Consider the following 13,846-nt stretch of genomic DNA (forward strand, 5'->3'; position numbering starts at 1 on the left):
TAGATAAAGAAATAAATAGTAAATAATTAATTAACGAAATATTCCATTTTAATATGAAAATTCATTATATAATTATAGAAAAATATAATTTCTTGCTTAATAGAATATAATGATTATTTGAAACGAGAATGAACATTGATATTACATCAATAAATCTGTTAATAAATCAGCTACCGTCTATATAGAAGACATTGACAAGATAGAGGATCGGCAACGTTGTTCTCCCATCTTTCTCCACTACCATTATAACGTGGATCTCACGCTTGCCCTTAACACCGAACTGACAATCTCTGGATAGCAGTGCTCATTTTATAGGAAGCCATAGCGACCAGTCAATCTATTTTTATATTTTAAGGGCAAGCATACCTGACTGGTATGCTTGTATTGCTGGTATGCTCGTATTAGGAGGTACCGGGTTCGATTCTCGGGCTGGCAAATAATTTTTGGATAGTAGCTCTCTTCGAATTTCCATCTAGCTGTTAACCCCGTTGTCAATATTTGCAGTACCGCAGAAGTCTTCAGGGTGATTTACGGCATTTAATTTGGATTTTGTTTAGCAATAATTAACTTTTTTCTTTGTTCACTTTTAGACCTACAAGCTGTGCTTTGTCCTTGACCTGGAAAAATACTTTCTCCAATTGATCTCATGTATCTTGAATTTTTTTTGTAATGCAATACATTTTGTTTAATTTGCAGCATTGGGGGGCATATGCAGGGGTCAGGAGACGCCGTCAGCCGTCGGGGAGCGTCGCCTGTGCCCCCCATCGGCCGACCTTCCTCAACCGGCCGACAGATTCGCCTCGCGGGCGCGCCTCGACAGTTTGCGAAACGAAATGAAGAAGCAGAACGTCATTCAGGGTCCTATCATAGACGCTTACCTCGTTGCCACTGGGGACGAACATCAGGTAACAAGGTTTATCCAATTTTCTGATAAAAAAATTTCTAACTTTCTTGTAGCCACTGACGACGAGCAGTAACAAGGTGAACATCAGGTAACAATGGTTTTCCAAGTCTGTTGTGGAAAACTGTTTTCCAATTTTCTTGTAGCCACTGAGGACGAACATCAGGTAACAATGGTTTCCCAATTTTCTTGTAGAAAACTGTTTTACAATTTTCTTGTAGCCACTGAGGACGAGCATTGGATAACAAGGTTTTCCCAGTTTCTTGTGGAAAACTGTTTTCCAATTTTCTTGTAGCCACTAAGGACGAACATCAGGTAACAAGGTTTTCCAAGTTTCTTGTGGAAAACTGTTTTCCAATTTTCTTGTAGCCACTGAGGACGAACATCAGGTAACAATGGTTTCCAAGTTTCTTGTAGAAAACTGTTTTCCAATTTTCTTGTAGCCACTAAGATACTAAGGACGAACATCAGGTAACAATGGTTCCCCAAGTTTCTTGTAAGAAACTGTTTTAAAATTTTCTTGTAGCGACTGAGGACGAGCATCAGGTACAATGGTTTTTCAAGTTTCTTGTGGAAAACTGTTTTCCAATTTTCTTGTAGCCACTGAGGACAAACATCTTGTAACAATGTTTTTCCATTCTCTTATTAAAACGTTTCCCAATTTCTTTTGGGAAACTGTTTTCAATTTTCTTGTAGCCACTGAGGACGAGCATCAGGTAACAATGGTTTCCCAAGTTTCTTGTGAAAAACTGTTTTACAATTTTCTTGTAGCCACTGAGGACGAGCATCAGGTAACAAGGGTTTTCCAAGTTTCTTGTGGAAAACTGTTTTCCAATTTTCTTGTAGCCACTGAGGACGAACATCAGGTAACAATGGTTTTCCAAGTTTCTTGTGGAAACTGTTTTCCAATTTTCTTGTAGCCACTGAGGACGAGCATCAGGTAACAATGCTGGTTTTCCAAGTTTCTTGTGGAAAACTGTTTTCCAATTTTCTTGTAGCCACTAAAGCTGGGTTTACACCAAAGTTATTAACAAAATGTTAATAACTTAATCCTTATAGATTCTATTAGATTGATCGGAACTTGACAAACACATCAACACATATGTATGAGTTATGTCAATCTAATAGAATCTATAAGGATTAAGTTATTAACATTTTGTTAACATTTTGTTAATGTTAATAACTTTGGTGTAAACCCAGCTTAAGGACGAGCATCAGGTAAAAATGGTTTTCCAAGTTTCTTGTGGAAAACCGTTTTATAATTTTCTTGTAGCCACTGAGGACGAACATCAGGTAACAAGGTTTTTCCAATTCTCTTGTAAAAACGTTTACCAATTTTGACGAAAATATAATTTCTAATAGTGTGAGCATCAGGTAGACAATTATTACAATCATTCAATTCATTTATTTCCACATTAAATTACAAGTTTTTGAAAAATACTTCACTTAATAAACAATGAATTTAGAGATAAATTTTATAACTATTTTTATCAATGTTTTTAATTTAATTCAATTTATTTCCATTGAAATAACAAGTTTGTACAAAACACTTCACTTTTTTACTATTTTTAATTTTGTAATTGTAACAGCATTGAAAAGTGAATACCCCAACTATTAGTCTATTCCACTATGGTCTATTCGTCTGTTACTGGAAGAGCAGAGATCGTCTTTTAGTGAGGTCCACGTTATAATGGCAGTGGAGAAAGATAGGAGAATACTTATGCCGATACTCTGTCTTGTCAATGCCTTCAAAAGACGGTAGCTGATACAGGTTTATTGATATTATATTAACTGTTCATTCTCGTTTTAAATAATCAATTATTTTTTACTAAGCAACAAATATATTTTTCAATAATTCCATAATGAATTTTCACAATTAAGATGAATATTTGTTGATAATTTATTAATTATACATTGTTAAAAGACGATTTGGCAACAGAGTAGAGCGAGAAAGTGATAGCGCTATCCGCTTTGTTTAATGATAGACAAGGATAGCTATACAATTGCTAATCAAACACTGCTATTATAACGTGGACCTCACTATAGAAGCATATAGTAGTAAAATGAACGATTACCGGTTCACTGGATTAGTGATGATAACCACACTGGAGAAAACTTGGTATAGAATTTAGTGGTTTTATTAACAGGTCAAGTGGACAAGAAATACACACACCACCTCTACTGATACAGCCACGCTATGGTCATCATGTTTCATCAACTGAAATGTTGATGGAATGGAAGACAAATTTGATTGGGAAGGGAAAGTTATAAGTAATTAATATTCTCTTCTGAAAACTTCCACAGGAAAAAATGAATTTCATTTTTTCGGAGCAAGTAGCTGAATTCTTTCCACTTTATTCCAATGCTTCATTCTTCTCCTTCCGCTTCTTCTCCTCCTCCTTCTCCTCCTCCTCCTCCTCCTCCTCCTCCTCCTCCTCCTCCTCCTCCTCCATCTTCTTCTTCTTCTTCTTCTTCTTCTTCTTCTTCTTCTTCTTCTTCTTCTTCTTCTTCTTATCCTCCTTCTTCACCTTGCTTTTATTCTTCCCCTTCACCTTCTCCTTCCTCTTTTTTCCTTCTCCTTCTTCTCCTTCTTCTTCGTCTTCTTTGTCCTCTTCTTCTTCTTCTTCTTCTCCTCTCCTCCTCCTCCTCCTCCTTCTTCTTCTTCTTCTTCTCTTCTTCTTCTTCTTCTTCTTCTTCTCTTCTTCTTCTATCCTCCTTCTTCACCTTGCTTTATTCTTCTTCACCTTCTCCTTCCTCTTTTTTCTTCTCCTTTTCCTTCGTCTTCTTTGTCCCCTTCTTCTCCTCCTTCTTCTTACTTTTTTTCTACTTCTTCTCCACTTTCTCCATCCTCTTCTCCTCTTCTTCTTCTTCTTCTTCTTCTTCTCCTCCTCCTTCTTCGTCATCCTACTTTTCTTCCTCTCCTCCTCCTTCTCCTTCATCTTATTTTTCTTCCGCTCCTCCTCCTCCTACTTCTTCTTCTTCTCTCTCTTCCTCTTGGTAGAGAGTTAGTGGGAAGGATATTTTAAATACTCTTTCCGAAGAATGGACATTGATATGTCCAAAGCTCCGCCAATTTATGTAGATGCATAACAATATTATCTATAGTTATCACAAATTGCTTTTTTCATATCATATTAACCTTACAGTTATACAGTAATACAGTAATACAGTTCAATAATAATTTCTTAGTCTATAATACGGTATGTAATTCATCTAAATTTTGCTGCATTGTAATAGCTATTGTATATAAGTGTATAAGCCAGTATATATTGTTGTAATCTACATGAATAAAGTACTCAATCAATCAATCTTCTTTTTCCTCTTCCTCCGCTTTCTCATCTTCTTATTTTCCTTCTCTTCTCCTCCTCCTCTTCATCTTCATCCACCTCTTCTTCTTGAAATAAGGTGGAATATTGACAATTTCTCAAGTCTCTTCAACCTAATAATTCCCGTTTGAAAAGAGTTTGGAAATATACCTACAGTGTATATGTAGGCATCTGAGACTCATGAACTGTATATTATTTGTTGTGTATCTGCCATAATAAATAAAATAAATAATAAATTCAATTTCGGTTTGAAAGGAGAAGAAGAAGAAGACTTTGTCCATTTATTGTTGTATTGTTTCAGAGCGAGTATGTGGCGGACCGCGACAAACGGCTGCAGTTCATATCGGGCTTCAGCGGCAGTGCGGGGATAGCTGTGATCACGGCCACCAAAGCTGCATTGTGGACCGATGGCAGATACCATTCACAGGCCGACAACCAACTCTCCTGTGACTGGATGCTAATGGGCCGGGGCGACAAACCTGTACGTATTTATTCCGCGACAAACCTGAACGTATCTATTCCGCGACAAACCTGAACGTATTTATTCTGCGACAAACCTGATACAACCCAAATTCATAACTATAGTTGTTTTCAACTTAACTGAGCGTTCACAAAAAAAGAGATGATATAGCCTACAATGAAATGTAGAATTACCAAAAACCAAATTATTAAAAACAATTGGACTTTTAATAGTAAAACAATTTATAAATGGTATCATAAAGAAAAAATAGACTGTTTTAATTTTCACTGTTAACTCAAGCCGATAGTCCGTGAGGTCCACGTTATAATGGCAAGGTTTGATTAGCAATTGTATTTCTATCCTTGTCTATCATTCAACAAAGCGGATAGCGCTATCACTTTCTTGCTTTGCTCTCTTGCCTCTCTTGCCAGATATTTTTTCAACAATTTAGAAATATAATTGATTGACGAAATATTCAATCTTGATTGTGAAAATTCATTATGGAATTATTGAAAAATGTAATTTGTTGCTTAGTAAAATATAATTGATTATTTTAAACGAGAATGAACAGTTAATATTACATCAATAAACGTGTATCAGCTCAAGAATAGTGTATAGCTATATACCATCCTTGGTATCAGCTGCCAATGAAGGCATTGACAAGACAGAGAATCGGCAACGTTGTTCTCCTATCTTTCTCCACTGCCATTATAACGTGGACCTCACTATAGACATAGAAATGACACTGTCTCCTGCAATTTGTTATTGTCCTTGGCATTTATTTCATATTCAGCCTTATATTATTGAGACAATCTAATTCAAATTCAAAGCCAACTGGGCTACCAATATACGGTCATATTGCAAAATCATCTGGTTGCGGAGAACGAGTTAGCAATAATGTTTTTAACTGTCAAGGTGATGAAATGGGTGTCATGCCAAACAATAGCATGTCCAGAACAGTGATTGACCAGCACTCTAGAGGCCTGGCTCAGGTTGAAACTTGGCCAACAAAATAGAAATGATGGATGGAACAAGTTGTAAAACTTTTACTGTTTGACCAATGATTTTGCTTAACAATTCATGCTTAGACGAAATATAGAGTAAAAGCCAGTTAAATTTTAACCGTATTTTAATTTCACGAGAACCAATCAGAGAAGGCCTTTTTTATAATACGGCTCTTCTCTGATTGGTTCTCGTGGAATTAATCACGATTAAAATTTAACTTTTTTGTAAAGTTATTGCCAGCTTTTGTGCAACCGGCAATAACTATTGCAGTTAGTTTAAATAATCAATGAAACGCACACTTCGAATAGTATGGACTACAGAATGGTATAGGCCTACAGATAACAATGAAACTATCTATAATAGCGGAGAAAAATATTTTTCTGTTCTATCATAACAAATTTGTTCCTACATATTTTTTCATGTGAATGAAACTTTCAAATGCTCGTTCATTCTAGGGAATTCGTAGGGTTAATGGTGTGAGAAAACAGTTTCCAGGAACGATAAAGTGAATGAATATCGTTGAAATGTGTGGCACGCACATTCCCTGAACTTAGAATATAGCTGTCATGTAAGGTGAAACGATTTTTGTTATCCACTCTGCTTAGCACACCTACTACAGTGTTTCCGCCTTTATGGCTCTTTATCTCAATATCGTTGAGACTTATATCGTTGAACAGAGACTGATGATTGAAACCATAGAGAGAATATAGCATAAGAAGATATTCCATGGTATGGGGTGTTTATGTTCCAAATTTCGAGCCGGTTTTTTGCTAACTCAAGCAGATTACTGTCGACTACTGTCTATATATAGTGAGGTCTACGTTATATAATAGACTATTATTATAATGGCATTAAATTAATATATATTCTATTATGATGGCAGTGTTTGATTGGCAATGGTATTGCTATCCTTGTCTATCACTATCATTCGACAAAGTGGTTAGCAATGCTGTGGGATATCTTAATAGTGTCCTATAGTGAGGTCCACGTTATAATGACAGCAGTGTTTGATTAGCAATGATATTGCTATCTTTATCTTTCATTCAACAAAGCGGAGAGCGCTATCTCTTTCTCGCTTTGATCTGTTGCCATACCAGATCGTCTTTCAACAATATAGAATTAATAATTAATAAATGAAATACTTCATTTTAATTAAGAAATTCATTATGAAATCATTGAAAAATAATTTCTTGCTTAGTAAAAAATAATTGATTATTTTAAACGAGAATGACCGTTAATATTACATCAATGAACCTGTATCAGCTACCGTATAATAGAAGGCATTGACAAGACAGTGAGGATCGGCAACGTTTTTCTCCTATCTTTCTTCACTCAAAAATTGTACAGTGTCAACTCTCTCAGCCAGAGAAAAAGCAGACCCTCGAGGAGGCATCAGGCTTGTTTTAGAGACAAATGACCCAATATTTTCGAATAATGACACTGCAATCATATGCTGGTATTTTTAAACCGACAGTGCATGCTGTATTTAGACTGACTACCCATTAATGTAGCACGCATTGACGCGCGTGCGTGGGTGACATTATATGAGTGTGCGCGTGTAAAAATGCAATTGGGAGCAATATTAACAAAATTCATTGATATTTCTCTTGGCAAAATTCTGATTCCTCAATCACCATAATGAATTTAGCTTGTTTCAAAATGTTTACTAGTTTTATAAGAAGGTAATTTAGAAGCTGGTGAAATTGAATTTCAGGAAATTAAATTGATTTAATAATAAATTTTCATATTGAGATTAATAAATGTAAATGTTCTGTAAATGTATAATATTTCTACATTGTTGAAGCACGCCATCTGCTTTGTCGAATGATAGACAAGTTAGCAACACGAAATGCTTATCAATACTGCCATTAACGTGGACCTCACTATAGCGATCTAACTGAATGAGAATAATTTAATTTAAAATAATAAATGAGCATTATAATCACATGTATTATATGTATTATAATCACATGTATTATTACATTTTACATTCACTGTGAAAACTGAACACCAAATATTGTAAACTCTTACAGAATAGTATCGTCATCTCAAAAATTGTTTTCCAAAATTGTACCGTACGGTAATGCTACCTACATATATAATAAAGAATCGAAAACTATTTCGATTTCGTTTTATTACTAATGTTCAATTACGGTATTGTAACTAGCGTTCATGAATGAATGAGAATGATTTAATTAGCCATCCTGAATATTGTTTATTTATTTATTCACGCATTGAAACAAAGAATAGCGGAATGAAAATACAAGCTCTAGTCCAAAATCCAAATTTTTCTTCTGATATCTCAAATTAATTTCTAATGAAATGACCATAATATAGTTAAAGTTCACATCACAATAAAATTTACTTCAAAATAAATACTGACGTACAACTATATAACTTATATTCTTTCTTTATTCATTCATTTATACAATTTGACAATTCCCATAATGAGACCTTTAGTATTGTACGCAAACAAAATAGAATTGTAAATGAATAACATTATGTAAAACTAATATGATAATATAAAAGTAAAATAAAACGTGGATCACATTGAAAACATAGTAGAGGGATAAACATCTTTATTCTTCTATTACCAACTGTATATATTCTTCTATTTTTTATCTTCTTTTCATCAAAATGTTGTTTGTGTGCAGAAGGCAAAATTGGTTTAAACTGATGCTGTCTCCAATTATAAATTATTATTATTTTGATTTTTAATTTCGATAGATTATTTGCCAATGTCGTTGTAATTCAATTTATTCATACAATAAATACATCAACAAAATGATAGGGAGAGACAAAATAAGGTAACCTTGTGATATTTCTCTCCCAAATTTATAAAGGGTTACACATAGTCCGAAATAGGTTGAGTCTTATAGTTCTTCACTTCATAAAATTTTTCAGTCCTTGAATATGTTCAGAAAACAGATTTTTAATTTGGGGTCAAAGTAGTATAGATTTTGTTTCAAAGGTACTTTTCAGATTTGGGTTTTCAGTTCATGCATGATTCTACCTGATTTGCACATACACGCATTTAATGTGATCACACAATTAATTTTTAATTACGGTAATTAATTTTTAATCAGTTTTAATTCAACTTGATTTTTTAATTTGTTTTATTATTAATGGATAAATGTGTGAATTGATTTTGCAGAAAAACTTGACAGACTGGCTGCGCGAAGAGGTGCGCATAGGCGCCCGCGTAGGAGCTGACCCGGCGCTGATGGCCAACTCACAATGGGAAGTTCTCAACAAAAAACTATCAGAGTATTCCATTTTTCTGCTGCAAATCAAAAATAATCTGATCGATCAAATTTGGACTGAGGACAGGCCGCCCTATTCCCAGCACCAAGCCTATCCATGGCCGCAGTTGTATGCTGGTGAGTGTTCACCAATTCACCAATCAAACAAACAAATTAATAATCAATCAATCAATGAAACTATAGAGAGAATATTGAAGATTCTATGAAGTGAACAACTACAAGACTTAATCTATTTCGGACTATGTGTAACCTTATCTAAATTTGGTTAAAAGAGGTAAGAGAGGAATAGCACAAGGTTACCTTATTTTTTCTCTCCCTATCATTTTTGATGATGTACTTATTGTATGAATCAATAAAGAATATAGCAGATTAGATATCCTATGACCGCAGTTGTATGCTGCTGAGAGTTCAAACAATCAATCAATCAGACTATATAGAGGAAAAGAAGATATCGCATTGCCGCAATTGTAGACAGTTGTATCTTAATTCTTTATCCATTCATACAATAAATAAGTACATCATCGAATGATAGGGGGGAAAATAAGGTAAGTCTTTGCTATTCTTCTCCCAAACTTAGATAAGGTCCAAAGAGTTTAAGTCTTATTGTAGTTGTTCGCACTTCACAAAATGGTCAGTCCTTAATTATTTTCACCAAGTAGATTTTCAAATTTAGATGCTTCAAGCAGAAATCTTATCTAGATCTTTATCTTATTTAGATCTCTTCAAAAAATCAAAGAATAATGAAAACACTGGATTGTTGTAAAAATATCACTTATTTATTGTAAAATTTACAAATGTTTCAACACCAAGGCGTCATTTTCAAAATATTTCATCTTCATGTTCAATATTTGTTAATTTCAAAGTTATAGTGAGGTCCACGTTATAATGGCAGTATTTGATTGGCATTGATGTTGCTATCCTTGTCTGTTATTCGACAAAGTAGAAAGCGCTATTCTTTTCTAGTTATCTTGCCAGATCGGTTTTTAACAATATAGAAATATAATAATCAATTAACAAAATATTTCATCTCAATCATAAAAATGTATTATTAAATCATTGTAGAATATTTTTTTCTTGGGGAATAAAATATAATGATTATTTCAAACAAGGATGAACAGTTATTGATATTACATCAGATAATCAGAGACTCGGTAACGCTTTTCTCCTATCTTTCTCTACTGCCATTATAATGTGGACCTTACTATAGTTTCTGTTGACTGTTTATAGCCAGTAGTATTTAGCTGTTGTCGTGATGGTGTCTGTGAGAAAGAATATAGTTGTCATGGTGAGACCTTATTAATTGAACTAATTATTTATTTATTCAACAGAGACCAAAACACATAATCATAAAATGAATGTATTAAAAACAATATAAAAACATGAAGTACCCGTTTATTCAAAACATTTTAAACTTCAAAACATTTCAAACAACTAGATTCGGCCTTCCATAAAGTTTAAATGTTTTAAATAAGAGGTTAGACCTACTTCATATGCTTTCATATTGTTTTTATCATTTCAATAAAGTAATCCATACAAGTGAAGTAATTAATGATTATGTATTACCGGTATTATACATAAATACTAAATATTATTTTAGGATGAAAATTGCTCATGGAGCCTTTTTAGACGGATTCAAGTATCAGATGAATCCAAAAACGTTATGAGATTTGAATGAAATGGAACTGAACTAAAACCACTGAGTAAAGGATATCTTAGAGAAGAAGGGTCCCTTCTTCTTTATTCTACAACAAGTACATTATCAAAATGATAGGGAGAGAATATATAAGGTAACCTTGTGCTATTCCTCTATATTATTCCATGACTAAACCACAGAAGATTACTTACTCTTATTACTTCTTCTCCATGACTAAACCAAACTTCGATTTTCAGGCAAAGGACATATGGCGAAAAATTCTAGCGGTGAGAAATGAAATGAGAGAGCAAGAGTGCGACGCCCTGAAATAAACGGCTCTTGATGAGATTGCTTGGCTGCTAAACATTCGTGGCAGGGACATTCCCTATAATCCAGTGCTGCGTTCCTATGTCAATCATCACAAGAGATCAGGTCAAACTGTATGTCAATCCTGCGAAGCTGAACGACGCCGTCAAGCGCCAACTTAGCACTGAAAGTTGTTCAGTCCGCTTGTGTACGCGTTAGTAAACTTTCAATAATAATATAGGTGCTATTATGCAAATACATTGAATTGCTTCAAGGAGTTTGGTAAAAGAGCTTATAATAAGCTTCCTGTACATTTAAAGGAGCAAGAAGTGGGTAATTTTGAGAGCCATAAAAAAGGTTTCAATAGAAATATGCCCATATAGGAAAGAGTAGTTTCTAATTTAAGGGTATTTTGTTCACTGTTTGAATGCTTGTGTTTGAGTTTTATTTCTTTGAATGTAAATACTTTGTATTAATCATGTTGATTTATGACGATGCAAATAAAGAAATCTTTATATTCATATTTTATAATATTTTTTTGCCCCTCTACAGTGTTCAGAACTATGAGAACATATGGGAGGACCTGAGAACCTTCTCACAACTTTGGAAGAGAGTTTTGCTTCCAACTGCATCCGAATTCAGTCCAGGAGTCAGCCGAGCTGTTTTTAGGAGTGTGAGTAAATTTTCTTATTGTTCTATGATTTATAACAAGAACATTTGAGAATAAATTGATAATCAATTTTTGTATCACCATAGAGAAAAATATAGCATACTAGCAGGTAACCCGTGCTCCGCAAGGGTCTATTTTAAAACTTTACAAACTGAGAACTTGACGTAATAAAATATTGGAAAATTGAAAATAGGCCTATAACCATTCTCGGTTGATAAAGAATCTTTATGCAAAATTCAAGTCAATCAGTCCATTAGTTCAGACGTGATGATGCGTCAAACATAATTTTCCTATTCCGTACGTTTATAAGGCAGTTCTTTCTTATTATTAATAGTATAGATAACTAAGGAGGCATAATACTTGAAAAAATTATAGTATCATATTGATTTTTTTCTATACATCAATTTTAATATCGATTAGATCCTCCTCAATTGATCAGGCATCCTTTTGCTTCCCCATTCCAAAACAAAATACCTACAAATTGTTTCACTTCTCATTTGTGTCTAATATATATTTAAATGAAGAATATAAATTATTACAGTACTAGTTTTATTGTGATCTATTCATGCACTTCTTATGAATTCCAATGATGCAGCATGAAACCTATGTCCATTTCATTTGTACTGCTGGTTGCAAAATTTTACATAGAATAATTATTTGATGAAATCTAGGATCAATCGTAATGAAAACAACTTCCTTCAAAAAATAATTTTTAATAATACGTTTCGAGGGAAAAAATTAAGAACAAAAAAACGGAAGAATTGGTATTTGAACAGAAGATCACTCGCGCCATAACTCAGTACACTCAACCGCTAGACCACGGCTGCGTTCAAAATATGATGTCTTGTACTAACGTTATAACTTCCTTACTTATAAACAAACACATTTTACAACAATGTAAGCTATTCTGTATAAAATTTCATGTCCCATGAAGAAATTGAACATTAATTCTGAAAAATATAGAAGGAAATTGAAATTTGGCTTCGAGGTACACGAGTTTGATATTTTTAGAATCTATGTGCAAATTTGGAGATCTGAATCATTACCGTTTTTCGGTATGCAATCCACAAGTTACATGTTTTGATGCAAACAAACACAACCTACTCTCTCTTATTATATAGATAGAAGAAAATATCTCATGGTCTAATATTATGTCCCATGGTTGATTATGTTTCAAACTTTAATGTTCCTTTTTATTCATTTCAGATTCCAGTGGATAAGAGAAAGTTGGCACCATCGCCATTGTAGCAATGAAAGCAGAAAAGAATCTAGTCGAGAGAGGGCATGCGCAATGCCATATAAAGAGATGCTGCTGCTATTTGCGATTATGTCCATGTTTGAAGAACAGGTATTTTTTCAAATTCCTCTAAAAAATATTATATATTATTTTCTCTATTCTTTAATTGCTTACTTCTTATTCATCTATAAAAGAAATACACTATCGAAATTATAGGAGAGGAAAAATAAGGTAACTTTGTGTCTTATTCCTCTCCCAAATTGACATATCTAAATTATTCTAGTATATCAATATTAATTTATCCTAGTAATGACTATTATGTTTCAAGGTAATGATATGTCATATTATAAAGAGTTTGTAACTTTTGTTATCAGAGATTGACAATAGTGTAATAACCGAAAACCGGTCATTCTAAGTATCAATAAATCTGTGGTTTTTGACAATTCTTAGTCTTTTTCATTCAAGAGTTTGTAATATGTTTTGAATATTCTAATTGGCAAAAAATTAAATTGAAATTGGAGGTTGAGGTGGAGGTAGAGGTGTCATGTTAACTTTTATGAAATAAAAGAAACTAAGTCAAGTTAATTACAAGCTATAAATTATTAAGTGAAATGAAAAGATATTGTCAATATCTTTTCATTTCACTTTAATATGGAGAAATCCACATCATCTCTGTGCCAAGTGTTAATTTTATTTATCTATTTGTAATGAGTATATACATTTTATCACAACATAAACAGTTCCGTGCCTATTCTGGCTATTTAAAAGGTTAAAAGTCTCCATACCACCTTATAAAGGTAGGCGCACACAGATCGTCATCGGACGGACGGCACGCATCGGTAGGATCGGACGATTAGATTTGATGCATTGTTTCAATTGGAGTGCGCATACCTATCCGCATCGTATTGGTATGCGCACTCAATTGAAAACAGAGCATCAAATCTATTCGTCCGATCCGTCTAATGCGTGCCGTCCGTCCGATGACGATCTGTGTGCGTCTACCTTAAAGACTTTTTTTATTCATTTCATATCAAAAGTCTAGTCG

At 33.7% G+C, this 13,846-nt stretch overlaps 1 protein-coding gene across 1 annotated transcript in view; it reads left to right on the plus strand.

Annotated features, from left to right (window-relative positions):
• Window positions 1-689: 689 nt before the first annotated feature.
• LOC111046791 (xaa-Pro aminopeptidase 1) overlaps window positions 690-13,846 on the plus strand; it is a gene marked incomplete at its 5' end in the record, with an annotated part of 29,667 nt that continues 16,510 nt past the window's right edge. Inside the window, 6 exon segments of the mRNA XM_039420270.1 lie at window positions 690-905; window positions 4,529-4,708; window positions 8,847-9,068; window positions 10,846-11,001; window positions 11,003-11,112; window positions 11,447-11,567. Coding sequence (XP_039276204.1) covers window positions 690-905; window positions 4,529-4,708; window positions 8,847-9,068; window positions 10,846-11,001; window positions 11,003-11,112; window positions 11,447-11,567 — 1,005 coding nt within the window.

This window comes from Nilaparvata lugens, chromosome 2 (assembly GCF_014356525.2).
Source record: "Nilaparvata lugens isolate BPH chromosome 2, ASM1435652v1, whole genome shotgun sequence".
NCBI classification, from domain to species: Eukaryota; Metazoa; Arthropoda; class Insecta; order Hemiptera; family Delphacidae; genus Nilaparvata; species Nilaparvata lugens.